Here is a 22469-nt window from a genome sequence, read left to right on the forward strand (position 1 = left end):
TATCTTCAGTTTCTGAGATATATGTATCCTCATTAAAGGCATTCAACCCATTATTCATCCTTTTACAGCCCTCCTGTTGGGATTTACAGAAAAAAATATAAGTGTTCCTTTATTTTTAAAGGAGATTCTAAATACCAGTTTTTACATCTGTAAACTTTTAAAGTTTTAAGATGTAGACACACTCATTTTACAAAATTCACCCCCCTTTTTACCCCCATTATTTTGATTTTCCAAAAACGAAATTATACCTGTTTCTTTATTTTTGAAGTAGATCCCAAACACCAGTTTTCAGGTCTGTAATATCTTCAGTTTCTGAGATATAAGTATCCTCATTAAAGGCATTCAACCCCTTTTTCACCCCTTTTCACCCTTCCTATTGGGATTTTCCAAAAACAAAAAAATTTGTGTTTCTTTATTTTTAATGAAGATTCTAAATACCAATTTTTACATCTGTAAACTTTAAAAGTTTTGAGATATGGATGCACTCATTTTAAAAATTCACCCCCCTTTTCACTCTCCCATTAATTGGATTTTCCAAAAACAAAAAAAAATATGTGTTTCTTTATTGTTAAAAGAGATCAAAAGTACCAATTTTCAGGTCTGTAATATCGTCAGTTTCTGAGATAGAAGTACCGGTATCCTGATTAAAGGCATTCAACCACTTTTTCACCCTTTTCACCCCTCCTATTGGGATTTTCTGAAAACAAAAAAATACATCTTTTCTTATTTTAAAAGAAGATTCTAAATACCAATTTTTACATCTGTAAACTTTTAAAGTTTTGAGATATAGATAGGCCTACACTCATTTTAAAATTTCACCCCCTTAGCGACGGAATATCCAAGAATCCTCTCTTAGTGAGCACCTACATCTTAATATGAATATATCCCCAAAATTTCATTCATGTCCAGTAGTTTCGGCTCGGCGATGATGAATTAGTCAGTCAGTCAGAACAAGTTATTTTATATATATAGATGAACCACCTCACAGTGACTCCCCTTCTATCAAGGTAAGCCTTAACAATAAATCGGAGGTCATATGCATCAAATGGATAACCAGAGAAAGAACACGTCGCCAGCTGATCATCCAAATGCTTTTCACTATCAGCACCAAACAATGTCTGTCCACCTTTTAGCTTCATTTCTATTCTTCCTTCAATTTCATTACATTTCATATGTCTGCATAACACTGTTGTAGGTATGCCATACTTCTCTGAACATTTTCTGTATGATAATCCTCTAATGCAGCAGAAATTGTTTCTGGTGGGTGTTTCCTGTGGATTTTCCCCCTCTGATCTTGCTTGTATTGCCTTGGCATCTTTCTTGTTCAACTGGAATACAAATAAAATAAGGGATAGAATTACCAAACAGTATTTATATGAAGGCTGTATTCACATTTAGCCAGCCCTGTGATGTAGGGGTAGCGTGCCTGCCTCTCACCCAGAGGCCCCAGGTTCGATTCCCGGCCAGGTCAGGGATTTTTCTCTCGACCTGAGGGCTGATTCGAGGTCCACTCAGCCTACGTGATTAGAACTGAGGAGCCATCTGACGGTGAGATGGTGGCCCTGGTCTCGAAAGCCCAGAATAATGGCCGAGAGGATGCATCGTGCTGACCGCATGGCCCCTCGTAATCTGCAGGCCTTCGGGCTGAGCAGCGGTTGCTGGGCAGTCCAAAGCCCTTTCAGGGGCGTTAAGTGCCGTGGGGTTTGGGGTTTTGTATTCACATTTAACCTTCATTTTACATATCATCTATTACTTGCGTAACTTTTAGTGATACATGGGCTCCCAATTGCTGAATCGGTAAACCTCAGTTATCTTCGAAATTCATATTGGCAACCTTTGAAACACAAACTATGAACCAGTTATGCATCGCTGTGGGACATCTGGCGTACACTTTACATACTAGAACTGTTGTTGTTTATACAGCAAAACCAAACTATAAAATTCATGCTAGGAACAAGATTCATGTCGAGTAATGTTATATAATGTGTGCATGGCACAGTTGTTGGCTTAAGATAATAAAGGTTTAGAAAATTCATGTCGATCGATCATATTATCGATTCAGTTCAGATTTCATTTCCATTCAGTTGGCAGTATTACCGGAACTGGGAGAGCTCCCTCCTTACTCTTCACCCCGTAACACCAAATATTACTAAAAGTTGTGCAAGTAATATGTGTTCCCATTCACCCCAATTTTCAATGATTTTGTTCACTAATTCTGCATAGTGTTTACGTGGTAATATGTCATGGTAAAATTATATTTAACTGTATCACAAAATAGCATAGTTACTTATTCTAGACATTAAAAGCACTTACCTCCATGTGATTTTCTAATCCAGAAGAAGATTTTATGGTCTTTAATACCTAGCTATAAAAAATACAAGTATTCCTTATTGCGCACTACTGTTGCTTCAAGTTATTGTTATCCTTTCAGAGCACATTGAAATGGCACGAAATAAGGATAGGAAATATTTGGGTGAAAAAAATCCCACTGAACTGCTTTACACATGATGCAAACCTTCCATAAAATAAATTCCCTACTATGTGTCCCCTTTCCCCACCATGTTCCTAGTCACCCCATTTTACAGTACCTAAAAAGGCCATGGCTGTTACCTTCCAAATTCTAGCCCTTTCCCATCCTTTGACTGCTGAAAGCCTTTGGTTTGTTAGTCTATTGTTCAACCAGTAGTGACTATGTAATGTGCCCCTTTAGAGAGGCCTAGTGCAGGTCTTGCCTATGGGCAATGATGGTAATGATGATGATGATGATGATGATGATGATGATGATGATGATGATGAAGTAGGGAAAGGGAGAAAACCAGTGTCGTCACATAGCCTACTTCTGTTGAAAAACACCAAGGGGTCTGCTTAAGACTTAACGTCCACATCTGACAGACGAATCACCATCAACAGAGCCATATGCCCTTACTCCATATGAACGCTGTGGAGAGGAATGGTACGGAACCCAGGCTTTTTGCACATAATCTAGTGATTAGAAATTGTATACCAGCATCTTCTTCTTGCTGGCCAACATTCTGATTATGAAAAATATTTTCCACTAATGAGACTCAAACCAGCTAACCACAGATTCATGCTACCAGGTGGGCTGCATTTTAAAGTAACAAAACCATATTTGCTTTTGCAGTCACATCATGTTTGTTTGTTTGTTTGTTTGTTTGTTTGTTTGTTTGCTTGCTTGCTTGCTTGCTTTAATATACCTAAAATTATAGAAGTTCACAATTCTTCCTGCGGGTTCTATGTATCATCTTAATGCTATGGTTTTGAAAATCATGCCATTGATTTCTTGATATCTACATACACTTGAGTTCTATCTAGAAGGTATACATAAAAAGTTCTAATACTTTATGTCCGATACATTTTTTTGTTCAAGCTATAAAAATGGAGACATTTATGAAGTTAAGTTTTTATTGCTAAGTCCATCAATGCAACCATCACTGACGGGGACATATTGTTCAGTCATCATGGTAGTCAACTAGCTAACAATGGTGGTGGTTGTGATAGTTGATCAGAAAGATTATAAAGATGACTGTCAAAATGAGCAAAAAAGCTCTAATATTCACTGGAAGAATGCAGGAAAAAGAAATCATAAAAGAGGAGGTTGGAAGCTTAGGCCTCGAAAGCTCTAATATCATTGAGCGTGAAGAAAACTAAGTGTAATGGGCTTCAATTTCCTGTCCCTAAAACTCAACAAGTACCTTATCATGATGGACTGTTGTTGTTAGTTGAGGTGTGCAATAACTCATTTCTAATCTATTACATTTCTGCTGCAATTATATAAAAACTAACCCATCAATGACAGGTACAACAGCCAGTTAAAAATTGAATTAGAGTTATAAGTGACTGACAATACTTTCTTGAAAAGTAAAGGTTATTTAATTCCAGTTCAACGATTGGCCCCTATTGCAATATACATACGTAATGATTGATCATTTTGATAAATAGAAGAGGATGTTTTCACAAATCAATATCAGTGTCTGCACATCAAAATAAAAAGTCTTAAGAAACTGTAGGACATCATCAGGAGCAGTTTTCCTTAGTCTGAAAAGTTAAACTCAAAAGGCAGTCTGAAAAAGAAAGTTGAAAAGTTCAAACTCCTCTAAGGCCTTTACTTATATCTTGTAGTAATTTTCAAACTCTCCATTAAACAGAACTGATTTCCTAACAATTTTCTTCCTCTTTTTAAATATGAAGATGTAAAATGCTCATAATATGCAAAACAAACTGAATTTTGTAGAGTCATTGTATAAGAATTCATAATATTTTGAAGGCAACTGCTGATTACTTTTCACCAGTAAAATTAGCATTGTGACTCTTTGCCTGGTGCCTCCGTGGCTCAGGTGGCAGAGCACTGGCCTCTCACCACTGGATTCCATGGTTCAAATCCTGGTCACTCCATGTGAGATTTTTGCTGGACAAAGCAGAGGCGGGACAGGTATTTATCCGGGAACTCTGATTTTTCCTGTAATCTCTCATTCCAGCAACACTCTCCAATATAATTTCATTTCATCTGTCAGTCATTAATCTTTTCCCCATGGGAGTGCAACAGGCTTCGGCAGCCGACACAAATCCTATCCTCGCCACTACATGGGGGCTTCATTCATTCCATTCCTGACCCGGTTAATGACTGGAAACAGACTGTGGATTTTCATTTTGTTTTATTTTTCTCTCTTTGCCTGTCCATTGACACATATAGCCTGTACTTATCAAACTCACCACTAGTATTTCTAATATAATAGTTCTAACTGAAAGATTGTTTGAACTGGACCTGAGCTCCTATAACTGATTAATTTGTTCTGGAATCCCTATTGGACTTAAGTGAGGAAAGCACCACTGCTTGTTTCAGATTCCTGCAGCCCCTGCATACTTGCGACATTAACCTAACAGATCTACTTGGTGAGCTACGTAAAGACCCATCACGTGTAGCCATGGGTAGACGACCACTCAGATCTACTGGTGTGGCTCTCTCAATAGCCATCAGCCTATTGGAAGTAAGTTTTCTTTCATATTTGTTAGAGTTGTTTTCTACTATCAAATTCAGCCTGGCTGAAAAAAATTGATATTGACAAATCTAAATGACATTAGTTGAAACATTAGCCCACCTGGTGGCCATCATCATTAAGGCATCAAGTCTTTATGATCTGACACCATGGTTAACTGGTTCAAGTCCAGTTGTGGAAGCAGTTTTAACCATCACAAACTTGACCATCAGGGTAGGAGAAGTGGTGGCGGTATACAATTTCTGATCGCTGGATTGTATTCCAAAAGCCTGGATTAACTTCCAAACCTCATACAGAGTGTGAGCATATGATACTGTTGATGGTGATAAGTCCATCGGATGGAGATGTTAAGCCTTGAGCAGACCCCCTTGGTATTATTCGACAAGGAGGAAGCTATGTGCCAACTTTGGTTTCACTCTCTCCCTACATCATTATCACCATTACACACCCAGAAACACAGGTCGCCCATGGGTGTCAACTAGAAGGACATGTACTAGGCCTCTTCAGAGGCCACACGATATCATCACCACTTTAAAACGCAACTTATAAATTTGCCCGTGTCTCAAGTATATGGTACCGGTTGCACACCTTTTCACATAATTCGCATAGACAATATTCACTGGGTTAAAACCTCTTTGTTTGCAGATCTTATAGTGTTAGCTGTGTACAGCAAGGCCTGTTACCATCTGGCTCAATTTGAAGACTGCTTCATTCCACTCCCATTGAGTCATGGCATCCACTGCATAAAACTCTTTGTAAAAATTTAAACATAGTTTCAAAGTCACAAGTATGCCTTGGAATATTGATGGTAAAACTAGACAGTGGCAAGAGAATGTTATACTCCTCCCATATTTCATCTAAGACTACATTATATTTCTCTGTGGCTGACAATAACAGTTCTTTCCTGAGATCTACTAGAAAGAAAATCTCTCTCCCAAGTATATAAACCAGTCTTTATGGTATATATTTGGATAGCCCAAGGATCCTTTTTAAAGGTCTTCTTTTGATGGATTCCAAATTTCGTAGCTGGGCCCATATCAGGTATTCCCATATGATATGAAAACATATGTGCATATTGGCTGAATGTTGACTTCAAATAGCTTCAGGGCTACAGCCAGCAACATGTCTGTTGAACATTTGATCTCATTAATGCCACACACTACTGCCATGAGCCTTTTATTTACATATATCACAAATGTTCTTCCATTTACCTGAATAGTTACCCCTAGGTATCCAAATGACTTTGTCATTCTTCAGGTATGCACATTGCAGGTCACCTGATCTTCTGTCAGTTTGCCCCCTATCCTGCTTACCATCAGTTCTGTTATTTTTCCTCTTTATCTGGATTTCATTTTTCTGTCATCCATTTTGTTAGTTTATTTATTGCATTCTGCATGTTTGAAAGATTCTTTGAGGCCAGAAGCTACATCATCTGCATAGATGTACATTCTTATTTCAGGCACTTTCTTTATTGCTCCACTACATCATGCATGAGTACCTTGAAGAAGAGGGGACTCATAGGATCTCCCTGAAGCACTCCATTTGTTTGACTGATCCACTTTGATCCACATTATCCTTAATTTTGAGATAACTTTCTCGTGAGTATTGTCCTCGTGGGAAGCACAGTAAGGAACGTGTGACACAAATAGTTATGTGCAAATAGTGACAGAACAGAACATCTGCCTCCCTTGTCTATAGGACTGTATCTGCAAAGCAGTGATGTTTTAAAAACATTGTGACACTTCCTATGAGGAACTAGACCTCATGGATCACAATTAAAGTGTTTGAATACTGATCGATAGGAATTGATGCAAAAATGGGTGCTGCTTTTGTGGACAAATGTACAGCGCACCCTCCCAAAACGTCATACCTGAGAAATGCAACTAGAATTTTTCCCTGTAAATTTCACCAGTGAACTGCAACCGCTGGATCTTGGGATCATATGCAGTTTTAAGTTGCACTAGCACAAGATGTTGGTGCAACATGTCATCTGCTGTGTACATAAAGGAGAGAATGATGCAATGAATATCCACATTTTAAGGGCAATATATTTTGTTTTGTTTTTCTTTCCTCCGTAGTGACCAATGATGTGGTAGTCAAACACATATCATATCCTTTCACATGATATATTTTTGTCTCGGTCTTTTCCTAACATTAGTAACTGTAATTCCAAAATTGTGCAAATCTGTAACACTTAAATCTCTTTAATAGGGAATGCATTACACCTCAGCTATGTGGCAGTGAGTGTACCAATGAACATATGCAACTTGTTTCCATAAAGTGGGATTCAGCGATTGTGAAGACTCAAGTGATCAAGATGATGACGATACTCTCGATAGTGATGAAGAAGGACAGTTTGGGAGAACGGGCAATGGTTGTGTTTTTTTTTGTTTTTTTTGTTTTTTTTTTTTAGTACATAGAACTTGACAAGAACGTCATTAATATGGAACCCATGACCATCGGCAAAATTGCTGAAGTTATTCTGTAGGAGATGAAACTGATGATGACAACAATGATGGTCAGCCGTCAAACACTCCCGTGTATTTCAATGAGGTTGTTAGTGCCCTAGAAACTATAAAACGTTATGTGATGCATCATAATGTGTCTGTTGAAATAACCTGAGAGATACCACTATTTGAGGCTGTAGTTTAAGTTACAGCAGCAGATAACGACTACTATAATATTAAAAAATAATCAATTTCTTCCATGTAGTTTAATACAGAATTTTAAATGATGTATATTGCAAATTTATATTACCTCAAAAATATAATTTTCAATGCAATACACTACTATCTTTTTATCTCTCTATATTGTTGGCACACTTTTGGTTATATATTTTGCACACGTACACTTACATGTTGTTTTCTTTGTTTCATGTTCAGGTCGTTGAAAAACATATAAACAAAATGTTACTTTATTTTTTACAATGTGCTTTACGTCTCGCCAACACTTGCCTGGTGTGAAAATGGGAAACCATGGAAAGCCATCTTCAGGGCTGCCAGTAGTGAAGTTCGAACCCACTCTCTCCCAAATGCAGGCTCACAACTGTGCGACCTTAACCACATGGTTAACTCACTCAGTGATACTTCGCTGTAGTCAGCAATATGTAAAGATAATTGGATTTAAGGACAATGTTGAGGTAGAAGAGGTAACTAATACTCATGAAGTACTGAAATTTACAAAAATACAAAAGTATACAGCTAGAAAAGCAGCTGGGATTGGTAAGATTTCTGGGGATATACTAAAGGCAATGGGTTGGGATATAGCCCCATATCTGAAATATTTATTTGATGGTACTGTTGGCATGAAGGAGCTATACCAAATGAATGGAGAGATGCTATAGTAGCCCCAGTGTGCAAAGGAAGGTGATGAACACAATGCCAGTAAGCTTTACATGTGTTATGTGTAAGCTCTGGGAAAGCATTCTTTAAGATTATATTAGTCGAGATTGCAAAATTACAAACTAGTTTAATAAAAGGCAGTTCTGGTTTCAGAAAGGTTGCTCCAGTGCGAATCAACTTACAGGATACCCTGTAATAATATAAGGACACAAGTTAACTTTATGTTATCTCATTTGGCTGTAATTGGGCAGAGAAATCATGAGATTAAAAATAACTAATAATTCTAAGCATCTCAGCCTATATTCTTTTATGAGCCTTGAATTGAAATATGCACCACTGATATTCATTACTGGGATATTTTCTTTTTATTGAAATGCAGCTTAGTGTCCAAATTACGATTTGTATTTTCTATAGCAAGATGTTCTAATTTCTTGTCCTGATTTGCAGTATGCGTATCCCAATACAGGTGCAAGAGTGATGCTCTTTGTGGGTGGGCCATGTTCACAAGGACCAGGTCAAGTAGTAAATGATGACCTCAGCCAACCCATCCGCTCTCATCACAACATCGTCACAGATTCAGCACCATTTCTGAGACGTGCAGTGAAGCACTATGAGTCATTAGCCTCCAGAGCTGTGGCTAATGGACATGCACTGGACATCTACTCATGTGCTCTTGATCAGACAGGACTACTGGAGATGAAGAATTGCTGTGATTCAACTGGGTAAGTATCACATTGTTACTGTTTAATAATGAAATGTCATAATTGTGGGAAGATATTAAATAAGGAATTCTCCTCTTAACTCTATTTTGTTTATATATAATTATCAACCTATAAATTTGATTGCATATTTGTAATAAGATATTAACCAAGCAAACTAGCAATTGATCTAATTTTTGATATGCTCTATTGGTGGAAAAATATCTAATTCCCTCCATGGGAACTTAGAATTTCCATTCGGAATTGCTAGGCGGGCATTAATTCCATTGTGGAGTTTTATCTCCCATGTGCAGTTATCAGACTGTGCCTGTTATAAATGGGCTTCTGATAAGTTCACCTGCATAAACCCCAGCGTCAGTGGGTAGGGTCTAACACATCCCACTCTGATGAGTCTAGTGTCAGACCTAAGACGAAACGCTGGTTAATAGAGCAAACGCCTGAAAAGCCATACATCTAATTTTTTATCTGATTTTTGATATGCTATATTGGTGGAAAAATATCTAATTCCCTCCATGGGAACTTGGAATTTCCATACTAAGACTTACATAAAATCAGCTTCATGGTCCGTATCGCACTTCAATAGATTCACAATTAAGTATTTATTTATTTTCCACCTAGTCGATACAATGATTGCCTTAAGCTGACATATTTGAGCACCTTCAAATATTAATACGAATTTCAGGATTTTTAGTCTTTTGTTATTAACTGCCTTAAGCAATCATTGTATCGACTAGGTGGAAAATAAATAAATACTTAATTGTGAATATACTAAGACTTGTCGGTGCATTTTGGGTATATTCTGTATATTATAATTATACATTCAAAGATTATTTGTATTGAGAGAATAAATGTTTAGGTTCAATTGAATACATAGAATTCCCTCCTTTAGTTTGCACAGTAAAGCCCTTAAGACACTATGCAGGATAAAAACTGTAGTGCTGAGTTGATACTGAAATATTAATATCATAATAATGTTATTGTTTTTATGTCCCCACTAAGTACTTTTTTAATGGTTTTTGGAGATGCCGAGGTGCTAGAATTTTGTCCTGCAGGAGTTCTTTACATGCCAGGAAATCTACCAACATGAGGCTGACATATTTGAGCACCTTCAAATATTAATACGAATTTCAGGATTTTTAGTCTTTTGTTATTAACTGATTAATAACAGCCTAAAACCTGAGTTTGTGCTTCGATAGCTGAGAAGAGAGGAGAGACCACACCAGGAACTTGGACCTCAGTGAACAACTGCACAATGTTTTAAATGTAATATAGAGTACTAGTTGATTGTAGAATAAGTCCTGGGGAACAAAGTAAATTTCATAGAGCTTTCCTCACTAAATGCAAACATGTCACTAGTTCTTCATGATCATCTCTAGGTTACATGCGAAGAGATTTGCACACTGTCATACATTAGGAAAAGTAAAAAAGTGGTAGATGACAAACATACAGAATGAAGTTATTTGATTGCTTCATCTTCCTGGGCTTATTCCCAATTTATTGAGGTCAGCACATGCTGTAGACTTGACCCAGTTTTACAGTTGGAGTGCCTTCCTGATGCCAACCCTATGTTGTATTCACTATTGTATGTCTGCTACTCCATCATCATCATCTTCTTCTTCATTTCCCGTTTCCAGCTTCCCGGGTCAGGTTGTGAATCAAGGACCTCCATCGCTGCCTGTCTCTCCACCACTCTTCTCCCTTTTTAAGTATATCTTTTGGTTTTCCTTCCCTCTTCTCTATGCACTCCCACACAGAATCTGTCCACCTCTTTCGGGGGTCTTCCTCGTGGTCTCTTTCCTGTTAATTTCTCTGAAAAAGCTTTTTTGCCACTCTCTCTTCTCCCATTCTCATTATATGCCCATACCACTTTAGCTTTGTTGTTTCTATCCTGTCTTGAAGTTTCAAGATTCCTGTCCTCTTCCTTATCTCTTCATTTCTAATTCTATCCTTTCTGATCTTGCCCTCGATTCCTCTTAGGAATTTCATCTCCGCTGCCTGTACTCTACTCTCCTCTCGTTTTGTTGTAGTCCACGATCCAGCTGCATAGATTAGTATGGGTTCATAATAGGTTGAATATAATACTTTCTTACATTTCTTCGGGACATCTTGGTTCCACAAAATACCCATTAAACTCTGGTAGAAGCTGATTGCTTGTTGTCTTCTTTTCCCAGTTTCCTCGGTTATCTTTCCATCTTCTGTGATCACATTTCGCAAGTACTTGAAACTTTTAACCACTTCCTGAATGTTACCATTCAATTTTATCTTTCCTCTTCCTTCCTTCCTTCCTTCCTTCTCCTTGTCATCACTATTGTTTTACTTTTCTCTGTGCTTACTTTCATCTCAAATTTTTTCTATCTCTTGATTCCATACATCTACTTCTTTGTGCACTTCCGTTTCATCCTCACCGCATATCACTATATCATCTGCAAACAACATGGCTTTTGTTGCCTGTCTTCCCAATCTCTGTTTAATGTTCTTATGAATTTCATCCATGACTATGATGAATAGTATGGGGAATAGTACATTTCCCTGTCGGAGACCAGTTTCAGCTTTAAACCATTTTGTTTTTCCTATACTAGTCTTCACACTAATAACACAATTTTTGTACATAGCTTTTATCATTTGCACTTCCACTCTGTTAACATCTTTTTTCCTTAATGTGTCCCATACCAACTGTCTGGGCACACTGTCATAAGCCTTCTCAATGTCAATAAATGTCATCACTATGTCTTTTCCAAACTCCCATCTTTTCTCCATCATATTGTCTTAATGTAAAGATCAGGTCAAACGTTGATCTGTCTTTCCTAAAACCATATTGTTCTTCTTCAATTTCTCCTTCTAGCTTCCTCTTCAGTCTTCCTTCCAATACTCTCTCAAATATCTTAGCTGGGCAATAAGGGTGATCCCTCTGTAGTTATTACATGTCTGCTACTACTTGTTTTTAATCTCGCACTAACATATCAAAGGTTTTCGGTGACAGAAGGATGGGAAAGGGCTAGGATTGGAAAGATGGCAGCCGTGGCCTCAATTAAGGAACAGCCCCAGCATTAGTGACGACATTTATTGACATTGAGAAGGCTTATGACAGTGTGCCCAGACAGTTGGTATGGGACACATTAAGGAAAAAAGATGTTAACAGAGTGGAAGTGCAAATGATAAAAGCTATGTACAAAAATTGTGTTATTAGTGTGAAGACTAGTATAGGAAAAGTTGAAACTGGTCTCCAACAGGGAAATCTATCCCCCATACTATACAGAAAAGGTTTTCAGTCTCCACAGGTAGTATAAACTTTATCATGGGTAAATTATGCATGATGGAAACATACTGGCAGCTTGTTTGAATTCAAAATGAAAGGTCAAAAATTCCATAGATATTTATTTGAATTCTAAGGTTCTATTGGAAATTATTTCTATGTTTCAAAAATGATAATGATCAGAGACATTTCCTATCATCTCATATCAAAATTAAATGCATGTACAATATACAGTAATATCCAAATTATTACTTCACTTTGAAATAGAAAGAAACAATGTCTGTATGATAGGAAAAGAAAACTTCTGCCCTTCATAGAGGTAAGGGTGATTACAAACATTAGTTTCAAAAGCTATTAGTCCAACAATAAAATATTATCATTTTCTGATACAGCAATGTCAGAGTTATGAGCTAAAATACAGTAATTATCATGGAATATACACCATTTATCTGCAACTCTAGTTCCTTTGTTTATATTTATTTTTAACTTCCTTTTTCAACAAAATGTTGTTACTGGTGAGTTAGTATCAAGCTTAACTTCTTTTCTGTATTTAGAGGTCATATGGTACTAGCTGATTCGTTCAACTCTTCTCTCTTCAAACAAACCTTCCAACGAGTGTTTGCTAAGGATAAAAAGGGGGAATTCAAGATGGCTTTTAATGGAACATTAGAAGTACGAACATCTCGTGGATTAAAAGGTAAGTTAGTAGTCTCCACCTTTCTTTCCTGTAAAGTATCTTTCATGAAGTTTCACATATATAACATCTCAGGCCAAAGTAATCATATTTATAGTTTGCATGAAACTTATGTGTCTTGTTCTTTATATATACTGGTGGAAAATGAAATCCCAACAGCAAGAAGACATTAGTTTAGCGGAATGTAATTTAGGCTAAGCAATTGTCTAGATAGCATATTTATTTGACTTAAGTTTTTTTTGTCGCACCGACACAGATAGGTCTTGTGGTGATGATGGAATAGGAAAGGGATAGGAGTGGGAAGTAGCCATGGACTTAATTAAGGTACAGCCCCAGCATTTGCCTGGTGTAAAAATGGGAAACCACAGAAAACCATCTTCAAGGCTGCCGACAGTGGGGTTTGAACTCACTATCTCCCGAATGCAAGTTTTCAGCTGCATGGCCTTAACCGCACGGCCACTTGCTCGGTGACTAAAGTTTCCAGGCCACAGGTTCAAATATGCACAAGAAGACATGTGAAATGGTGATACAATAATAACAGCTGTAGTCACCATGATTTTCAATGCAAGCATGTAAACGTGCATGCATTGTGTTGAGGGATGGAATTTCATGCCAATTGCACTTGGTCAGTCGAATCAGCAACAGTTAATGCTCGTATTGGATGACGCTGGATTTTCATCCTATTATGTCCCATACATGCTCAATATGCGATAGGTCCGGTAATCTTGCAGGCCAAGACAACTGGTCAACAGTCCGTAGGGCACATTGGCTAACACCAACAGTATAAGGATGGGAGCTATCGTGTTGAAAAACACTAAATACTGTGAATGAATGGGAACACAACTGGTTCAATCTCCAATCTGACTTACAAATCCTCTGTCAATGTTCTTGGGATAACAAAGAAAATGCTCCTGCTGTCAAAAGAAATCACTCCCTAGACCATAACTCCTGGCATAGGTCCAGTGTGTCAATGCCGCAGACAGCTTGGTTCCAAGTCAAAGAGGATATAATAGGATAGAGATGAAAATCAATAATAAATTTTGGTTCCAAGGCAGATGGCCCCTTGTAGTTTCAGTCCACAATCAGAGATTGTGCCGCAGTGTGCACTGTGTGCAATACCTTACTATTATTATCAACAGATAGCGTAGAGAAGTGACTTCCGCCGTTGTGACACACATCCGGTTTTCCCTCCCTCCACCTTCTATCCTATTCTTCCCCTCATTCACCTCACCCGCTCACCTACTATGACGATTATAATGCAGTTCTACTATTTCCATTCCCAATACATTATAATTCATATATATTTATTTTCAAGTACTTGCTACGTCCTAAATAATGATAATGATCTGATACCCCTAGTTCGTATGGCGTACGGATATAATAGGATATAGTAGGATAGGAGTGGATAACAACTATGTTATTGAGAGCATAACCTCACATAACAAAGTAGCTTTACCTTGAAATGAATGGTTGACATATTACCACAAAGCTGAAATTATGACAAATAATAAATTCCTTCAAAAGCAAGACAGCAGAGCATAGCATACGCAAGATATGGATATCACATCAGTATACAAGTACCACATGAAAATAAAAATAACAGAATTAAGTACACTGAGGCAGGAAATATTTATACATTAATAGAACCATTAAAGCTTCCAGCCCCTGAGGTGTACTCAAACAGGAAATACAGGATTTCAGGAGGACTGGCAAAGACATATTTCTAATAAACAAGCACAAGGAACAAAGATTTACAGCACAGGAATATGGGCACTTGGAATTCAAACAACACAAATACTATAGCATCATGGGAACTATCGCTTAAAATCGATATTAGTTCAAACAAGGTTAATCGATTGGGTAAAGTCGGATTAAATACAATCCAGCAATATTATCTCCATAATACTTGAAGAGCCCACTGATTGAGGTTAGACTTGAAATACTTCACTTCAAGGCAAACGGCCTGTAATTACAAAAATCGGTCTTTTCATGCCCACTTGCCTGCCATCTACAGAACCTTCCTACAACTATCTACACATTGTGAATGAACCCCAGCGCCATCTAAAAATTAGGACTGGAACTACCTGAAGCTAGCTACAGATTGGAACCGGGGCATTCCAAGTGCTCAGCTGGCCTCCTCCTTACCAACCTACGGCCATTAGTAGCACCAAGACAGAAACGGCTCTCATCTGAGAACACAACAGATCTTCACTCCTCCTACAGTGAGCTCTAGCTTGACGCAACTGAAATCACACATGGCAGTGATTTGCAGTTAGTGGCATGAACACTGCAGGATGTCTGGCTTGGAGCTGTCCCTCAAGTAATCAATTTGTTACAGTTCACTGTGTCACTCTGATGAATGGCTGCTGCAGATGCAGTTCAATCCACCACAGTCATGCAGCAAATACGACGGTGTTCCCTCTCCATAGTGGCCCATGTGTGGCCTTCTCTTGACCATTGTTACATATACCAATGCACTGTGGATACATCCCCTGCCATGTCTCTCTCTAATATCTCAGAAAGAACTCCATCTTCTCATAGCCCTATTAAGTGGACTCATTCAAACTCAGTAAGATGTTGACACTGCCTTCTTCATCTCCTTAAAGGCATGTCTGACTCTCACCTACCTCACAACGTCAACACCGGATGATGACAAACACTCACGAAGTGTACAGCGCCTATTTAAAGCAAACTTGCTTTTCAAGATCATAGTGGCACTCCTAGCACCACTCTTCATCGTCTAGTGCGCAAATTTGAATAGGCATCACTTTTCAGATGTGCAAGCATACTTCCTGAATTTCGTTTATCTAGCACAACTCTTTCTTGGTGTTGGAATTTAATTTTCTGTCAGTATATTATGGGCGGTATTAATTTCAGGTAAACTAAGACTGTGCATATGCCTCTGAAGCCATAAAGAAATAATATTGTATTTTATTCCATCCAACTGATCATATAGTGATATGGAACACATCAATAATCATATTTACAGTGATAAATGATAAAAGAGAAATATACAATCTAGTAATGAAACTCAAGTAAACAGTCTTCCTGAGACAGTGCCTTCCCTTGACCATTGTTACAAACACCAATGCACTGTGGATACATCCCTGCCATATCTCTCTGCAATATCTCAGAAAGAACATCCATCTTCTCAAAGCCCATACAAGTTCATTTTCAATATTCTTTAATATAATAAAAACAATTATGACAAATAAATCTAACCTTTCCTAAATTTTGAAGGTGATTTTATACACTTAATGTTGTCTGGTAATTTATTCAACAAATGCACTCCTGCATATCTCTGACTGAATTCATAAAACTTGGTTCTGTGTGGTTTTATAAACAGACAGTATGTGTATGGTATAATACAGTACCTATGTATACTTGAATTTATGCTGAAACTGATTACATTCTTTCATATATACAATAGAAATGTTTGGAAGATGTAAAGACTAGGCAATGGTAAAATGGAAAAGAATTTAAAATATTTTGCAGCTTGTCCTTCTGCTGACCCTAGCCATTTCACTAATTATTTTCTTTTGTAACTTATGGACTTCTCTTCTTCATGAATTCCCCCGTTAAATAAAAATATAGGCTAGCAGAGGATGATTTTTCAAAGACATTATCATGAAATTAATTCCACTTAGCTTTTTCCTATAAACTATGTTCTGTGTTCTTCCCAGGTTAATGATTCATCTGTACATAAACCAAGGAACTTTGTTCATGATGAGTACTCAACTGTGGTCTCTCCAAATTATGTTGGACAAAATTATATATTTTGATTAATCTTAGGGTGAAATCCAATCACAGATGTTTTGTTTACTTAAGATTAATTTCGTATCTTCAAACCAGCTCAGGATTTTGTTCACTACATTGCCTGCCTTTAATTCTAACCCTTCACTTTCATTAGCTACAAAAACAGTAATATCATCTGCAAACAAAGTTATTTAATTCCTTGGAAATTATTTACAATTTGGACCACATCATTAATAGGTACATTACAAAAGTAATAACAAACCTAAAAATGACCCCTGTGGAACACTATGATCTATGTTTCTGGCACAGGAATACATTTTTCTTCATTTCATTTTTGCTCATATCAGTAGGTACACGATATCTCAATGATCTGTTTCCTATCCCCTAAAAATTATTTCAACCAGTTATAGGCCATTCCCCAAACTTTTCAAAAAGTAAGCTGTGGTCAACTATATTGAAATCTTTCTTTTAAGTCTAAGAAAATATCTAAGCATGCACCCTTCCCATCTAGAATATTGTATATCTGTTCGGTAAAGTTAACGAATGCTATGGTAGTAGATTTACTTTTATGAAAGCCATCTTGGCAACCTGCTAATATATTTTTCTCTAAGAAATATAGTACCCTATCATGCATGATTTCTTCCAGCATTTTGGAGAATAGAGATGGGAGGGAGACCAGTCTATAGTTCCCAGCATCTTCTTCCATACACTTTTTATGTATCAGAACAACTTTACTTATCTTGAATTTGTCTGGAAATTGGCCAGTGGATACTGAAAAATTATTCAAATAACACAGAGGCTTCATTACTGGTAACAACATTTAATAAGGTAATTTGAATAACCATTTAAACCAGAAATTATTTTCTCTATATCTTGCTCAGTTGCAGGAGTAAGAAATATGGAAAGAAATATGGATGTTACATTCCTATGAACTGTATTAACATTTGTTCTTGTGTTTGAAAAGTTTCTGTTAAACTCGAAACTATATACAATGAATGCATGTATAGTGAACTGATGTCCAATAAGTAAGAGAGCTGCAGTGGGCTAATAGTTAAGGTGTTATCCTTCCAGCTAGAAGGGTTGCTGTTCGACACCAGTAACAGCAAGGAATATTCACACTGAATCATCAGCAGTTTCAGATGGACTTAACCATCTCTAATTTTCTATTTGTTTAACGTCGCATTGAAGGAAAAGGAAAACATTGAAGGTTTTAGTGACAGAAGGATTGGGAAGGTAGTGGCTATGACCTTAATTAAGGTATAGCCCCAGCATTTGCCTAGTGTGAATATGGGAAACCACCTCTTTAAAAAATATATCAGGACTAGCTCAGATAATTTTTCAGGTTAGTGGGTAATAACAACTAGGGTAGACCAAGGCATGAATATGATAAACAGATTAGAGTAGATGTAGGATTCAGCCAAAACTGTTACACTGGGTTTGGATGAGCCAAGGAACTGCTATATTCTTTTGTCCTCACTTCTCTAAGAGGATCTATTTTTATTCTGAAGAACCATCTTTATAGCCTGTAATAATTATGGTTAAAAATACAAATGTATTTTTTCTTTTTTCTTTTTACAATTGGCTTAACATCACACCAACACAGACAGGTCTTATGGTGACAATGGGATAGGAAAGGGCTAGGATTTGGAAGGAGGCAGCCGTGGCCTTTATTAAACACCATTTGCCTGGTGTGAAAATGGGAAACCACAGAAAACCATATTCAGGACTGCCAACAGTGGGGTTTCAACCTACTATCTCCCAAATGTAAGGTCACAGCTATGTGCCCATAACTGCATGGCCAATTCGCTCAATTTTTAAGTACTTCGTCGTACAGGAGGCCTCAAATGAGGAAAGTTTAATTTTTTTTAAACATTGAAATAAAAATTTAGTACAGGATAGGGTGGCATGGAGAGCTGCATCAAACCGGTCTATGGACTGATGACCAAGCAACATAAATAGAAGCTTTAGAAATGTGGTGTTACAGAAGAATGAAATGGGTAGATCAGATCAGAAATGAAGAGATACTGAATCGAGTCAGTGTGTTTGAGTCATCAGTCCATAGATTGGTTTGATGCAGCTGTCCATGCCATCCTGTCCTGTGCTAACCTTTTCATTTCTACAAAACTGCTGCATACTACATCTGCTCTAATCTGCTTGTCATATTCATACCTCGGTCTACCCCTAGCGTTCTTACCACCTACACTTCCCTCAAAAACCAACTGCACAAATCCTGGGTGTCTTATGTGTACTATCATTCTGTCTCTTCTTCTGATCAAATTTAGCCAAATAGATCTCTTCTCATCAATTTGATTCAGTATCTCTTCATCAGTGATTCGATCTATTCATCTGACCTTCAGCATTCTTCTGTAACACCATATTTCAAAAGCTTCTATCCTCTTTCTTTCTTAGCTAGTAATCGTCCATGTTTCACTTCCGTACAATGCCATGCTCCAGACGAAAGTCTTCGAAAACATTTTTCTAATCCCTATATCAATGTTCGAAGTGAACAAATTTCTTTTCTTAAGAAAGGCCTTCTTTGCCTCGTGCTAGTCTGCATTTTATGTCCTCCTTACTTCTGCCATCATTAGTTATTTTACTACTCAAGTAACAATATTCATCTACTTCCTTCAAGACTTCATTTCCTAATCTAGTATTTCCTTCATCACCTGACTTCATTCGACTGCACTCCATTACTTACTTATTTTCATCTTGTACTCGTTACCCAAGACTCTGTCCATACCATTCATCAATTTTTTCAGATCTACTGCAGACTATCATCAGCAAATCTCAGGGTTTTGATTTCCTCTCCTTGGATTGTGATTCCCTTCCCAAATTCTTTGGTTTCATTTACTGCCTGTTCTTTATACACAATGAAAGGGAGGGGGGACAAACTGCAATCTTGCCTCACTCCTTTCTGGATTGCTGCTTCTTTTTCAAAGCCCTCGATTCCTATCACTGCAGATTTATTTTTATACAGATTGTAGATGCTGTAATTCTTGGTTCTCAGTATCTGATCCTGATCACCTTCAGAATCTCAAATAGCTTTGTCCAATCAACATTATCAAATGCCTTTTCAAGATCTGCGAATGCGACATATGTAGGCTTGTCCTTCTTAATTCGATCCTCTAAGATCAGACGTAAAGTCAGGATTGTTTCACGTGTTTCTACATTACTTCTGAAGCCAAATTGATCTTGCAACTCAGTTTCAACTTGTCTTTCCATGCTTCTGTAAATTTTCACACTTGTCAGTACCGACTTTCTTGGGAATAGGTATAAGAAATTTCTGCTGAAAATCAGATGGCACTTCTGTCTCATACATCTTACACACTAAATGGAATAACCTTACCTTGCTGGTTTCTCCTAAGGCAGTCAGTAATTCAGAGAGAATGTCATCAATTCCAGGTGCCTTGTTCCTACTTAGGTCTCTCAAAGCTCTGTCAAATTGCTGACCTCAAAATTTGGTCTCCCATTTCATCAGCATCAACAGCCTCTTCTTGTTCCACAACCATATCATCTACGTCCTTACCTTGATACAACTATTGGATATGTTCCTGCCATCTTTCTGTCTTGTCTTCTTTCCCTAGAAGTGGTTTTCCATCTGAGCTCTTAATATTCTGACATCTAGTTTTCCTTTCTCCAAATGTTTCCTTGATTTTCCTGTATGCAGCATCTACCTTTCCTAGAATCATACAACCTTCAACATTCTTGCACTTCAGCCATTCTTCCTTAGCTGTCCTGCACTTCCTACCCACTTCATTCTTTAATTGCCTGTATTCCTTTCTGCCCTCTTCATCTTTTGCATTCTTGTACTTTCGTCGTTCATCAATCTGGTCTAGCATCTCCTGAGTTATCCATTGCTCCTTAGTTGATCTTTCCTTTCTTCCTAACATTTCTTCAGCAGTCCTAGAGACCTCATTCTTCATGACTGTCCATTCTTCCTCTATTGTGTTTTCTTCAGCATTTTCATTTAGTTTCCATGCAAGATGTTCCTTAAAACAGTCTCTCACACTGTTTTCTTTCTACTTGTCTAGATCCCATCTCTTTTCATCCCTTCCCTTCTTCAATTTCTTCAACTTCATATGGCATTTCATGACCAGCAAGTTGTGGACAGAGTCCTCGTCTGCTCCTGGGAATGTTTTGCAAACTAATACCTGGTTTCTGAATCTCTGCCTAATCATAATGAAGTCTGTTTGATATCTTCCAGTGTCTCCAGGTCTCATCCATGTATACAGCCGCTGTTTGTGGTGTTTGAACCAAGTATTAGTAAGGACTAAATTATGATAGTTGCAGAATTCAACCAGCCGACTTCCTCTGTCATTCCTTTGTCCCAATCTGAATTATCCTTGGCCTACCACTGCATTCCAGTCTCCCATCACAATTAGATTCTCGTCACCTTTTACGTATTGTATTAAATCTTCTATCTCTTTGTACATTCTTTTGATTTCTTCATCATCTGCTGAACTAGTCGTCATATACCTGCACTATTGTGGTGGGCATTGGTTTGGTGTCTATCTTAACAACAATAATCCTTTCAGTAGCTTACCCGCTGCCCTATTTTCTTATTCATTATTAAACCAACTCCTGCATTTCCACTGTTTGATTTTGTGTTGATAGTTCTGTAGTCACCTGACCAAACATCCTGCTCTTCCTGCCAATGTACTTCACTTATACCAACTACATCTAACTTCAGTCTATCCATCTCCCTTTTCAGATTCTCTAACCTACTACAATGATTCAAACTTCTAACATTCTATACTCCGACTCGCAGAATGTCAGTATCCATCTTCCTGATGATTGCCCTTCTCCTGTAGTCCCCACCCAGAGATCCGAATGGGGGACTAGTTTACCTCCGGAATATTTTACCTGTAAGGAAGCCATCGCCAGTACATCATTCATACAGAGAGAGTTGCATGTCCTTAGGAGATAGTTATGGCTGTAGTTTCCCATTGCTTTCAGCCATTAGCAGTATCAACACAGCTAAGCCATGTAGAGTATTATTACAAGGCCATATCAGTCAATCATCTAGACTGCCGCCCTTGCAACTTCCGAAAGGCTACTCTCCTCCTTGCAACAAACCATTCGTTAGTCTGGTCTCTCGACAGATACCCATCCGATATGGTTGCACCTGCGGCTCGGCTATCTTCTTCATTGGGACACGATGGCAAGGTCACATGATTCACAAGGGAGGATCAAACTGGTGAGGGCAATGAATACATCCACAATATCCCCTGCCTATTGTAAGAAGTGACTAAACGGGGTGAATCTCACAGGCTCTTATTTTGGGAGCATGGAGTAGCAACTACGGGTACCTAGTTAAGAATAAATATACCGTACTTCTATTTACTTCTGCCAGGCTACTCACTTTGATCTTTCCTATCCATCATCCTTTGGTCAACACTTGCTCCCTTCAGACTTCAATGGAAGGTTTACAAAGCTTAGGGAGTCTTTCATTTTCACAATGATAAAGAATGCTAATAAATGTTTGGTCTGTTATAGTTTCTGGTGCCATTGGACCTTGTGTGTCTCTCAATGTGAAGGGACCTTCGGTCTCGGACCTTGAGGTTGGAATTGGTGGGACCTGCAAGTGGTTATTTTGTACCCTGAATCCCAATACAGCATGTGCCTTTTTCTTTGATGTTGTTAACCAGGTATTTTTGTTTTCTACTTTCTATAATTTAATTAGTATTTAAA

At 37.8% G+C, this 22469-nt stretch overlaps 1 protein-coding gene across 1 annotated transcript in view; it reads left to right on the plus strand.

Annotated features, from left to right (window-relative positions):
- Positions 1 to 22469, plus strand: part of LOC136869220 (protein transport protein Sec23A) — a 101088-nt gene that overhangs the window by 36389 nt on the left and 42230 nt on the right. The window contains exons 6-9 of the mRNA XM_067144832.2: positions 4862 to 5006; positions 8804 to 9078; positions 12883 to 13025; positions 22275 to 22426. Coding sequence (XP_067000933.1) covers positions 4862 to 5006; positions 8804 to 9078; positions 12883 to 13025; positions 22275 to 22426 — 715 coding nt within the window. The remainder of the gene's footprint in view (positions 1 to 4861; positions 5007 to 8803; positions 9079 to 12882; positions 13026 to 22274; positions 22427 to 22469) is intronic.

The sequence above is a fragment of the Anabrus simplex genome, chromosome 1 (genome assembly GCF_040414725.1).
Source record: "Anabrus simplex isolate iqAnaSimp1 chromosome 1, ASM4041472v1, whole genome shotgun sequence".
Taxonomy (NCBI): Eukaryota; Metazoa; Arthropoda; class Insecta; order Orthoptera; family Tettigoniidae; genus Anabrus; species Anabrus simplex.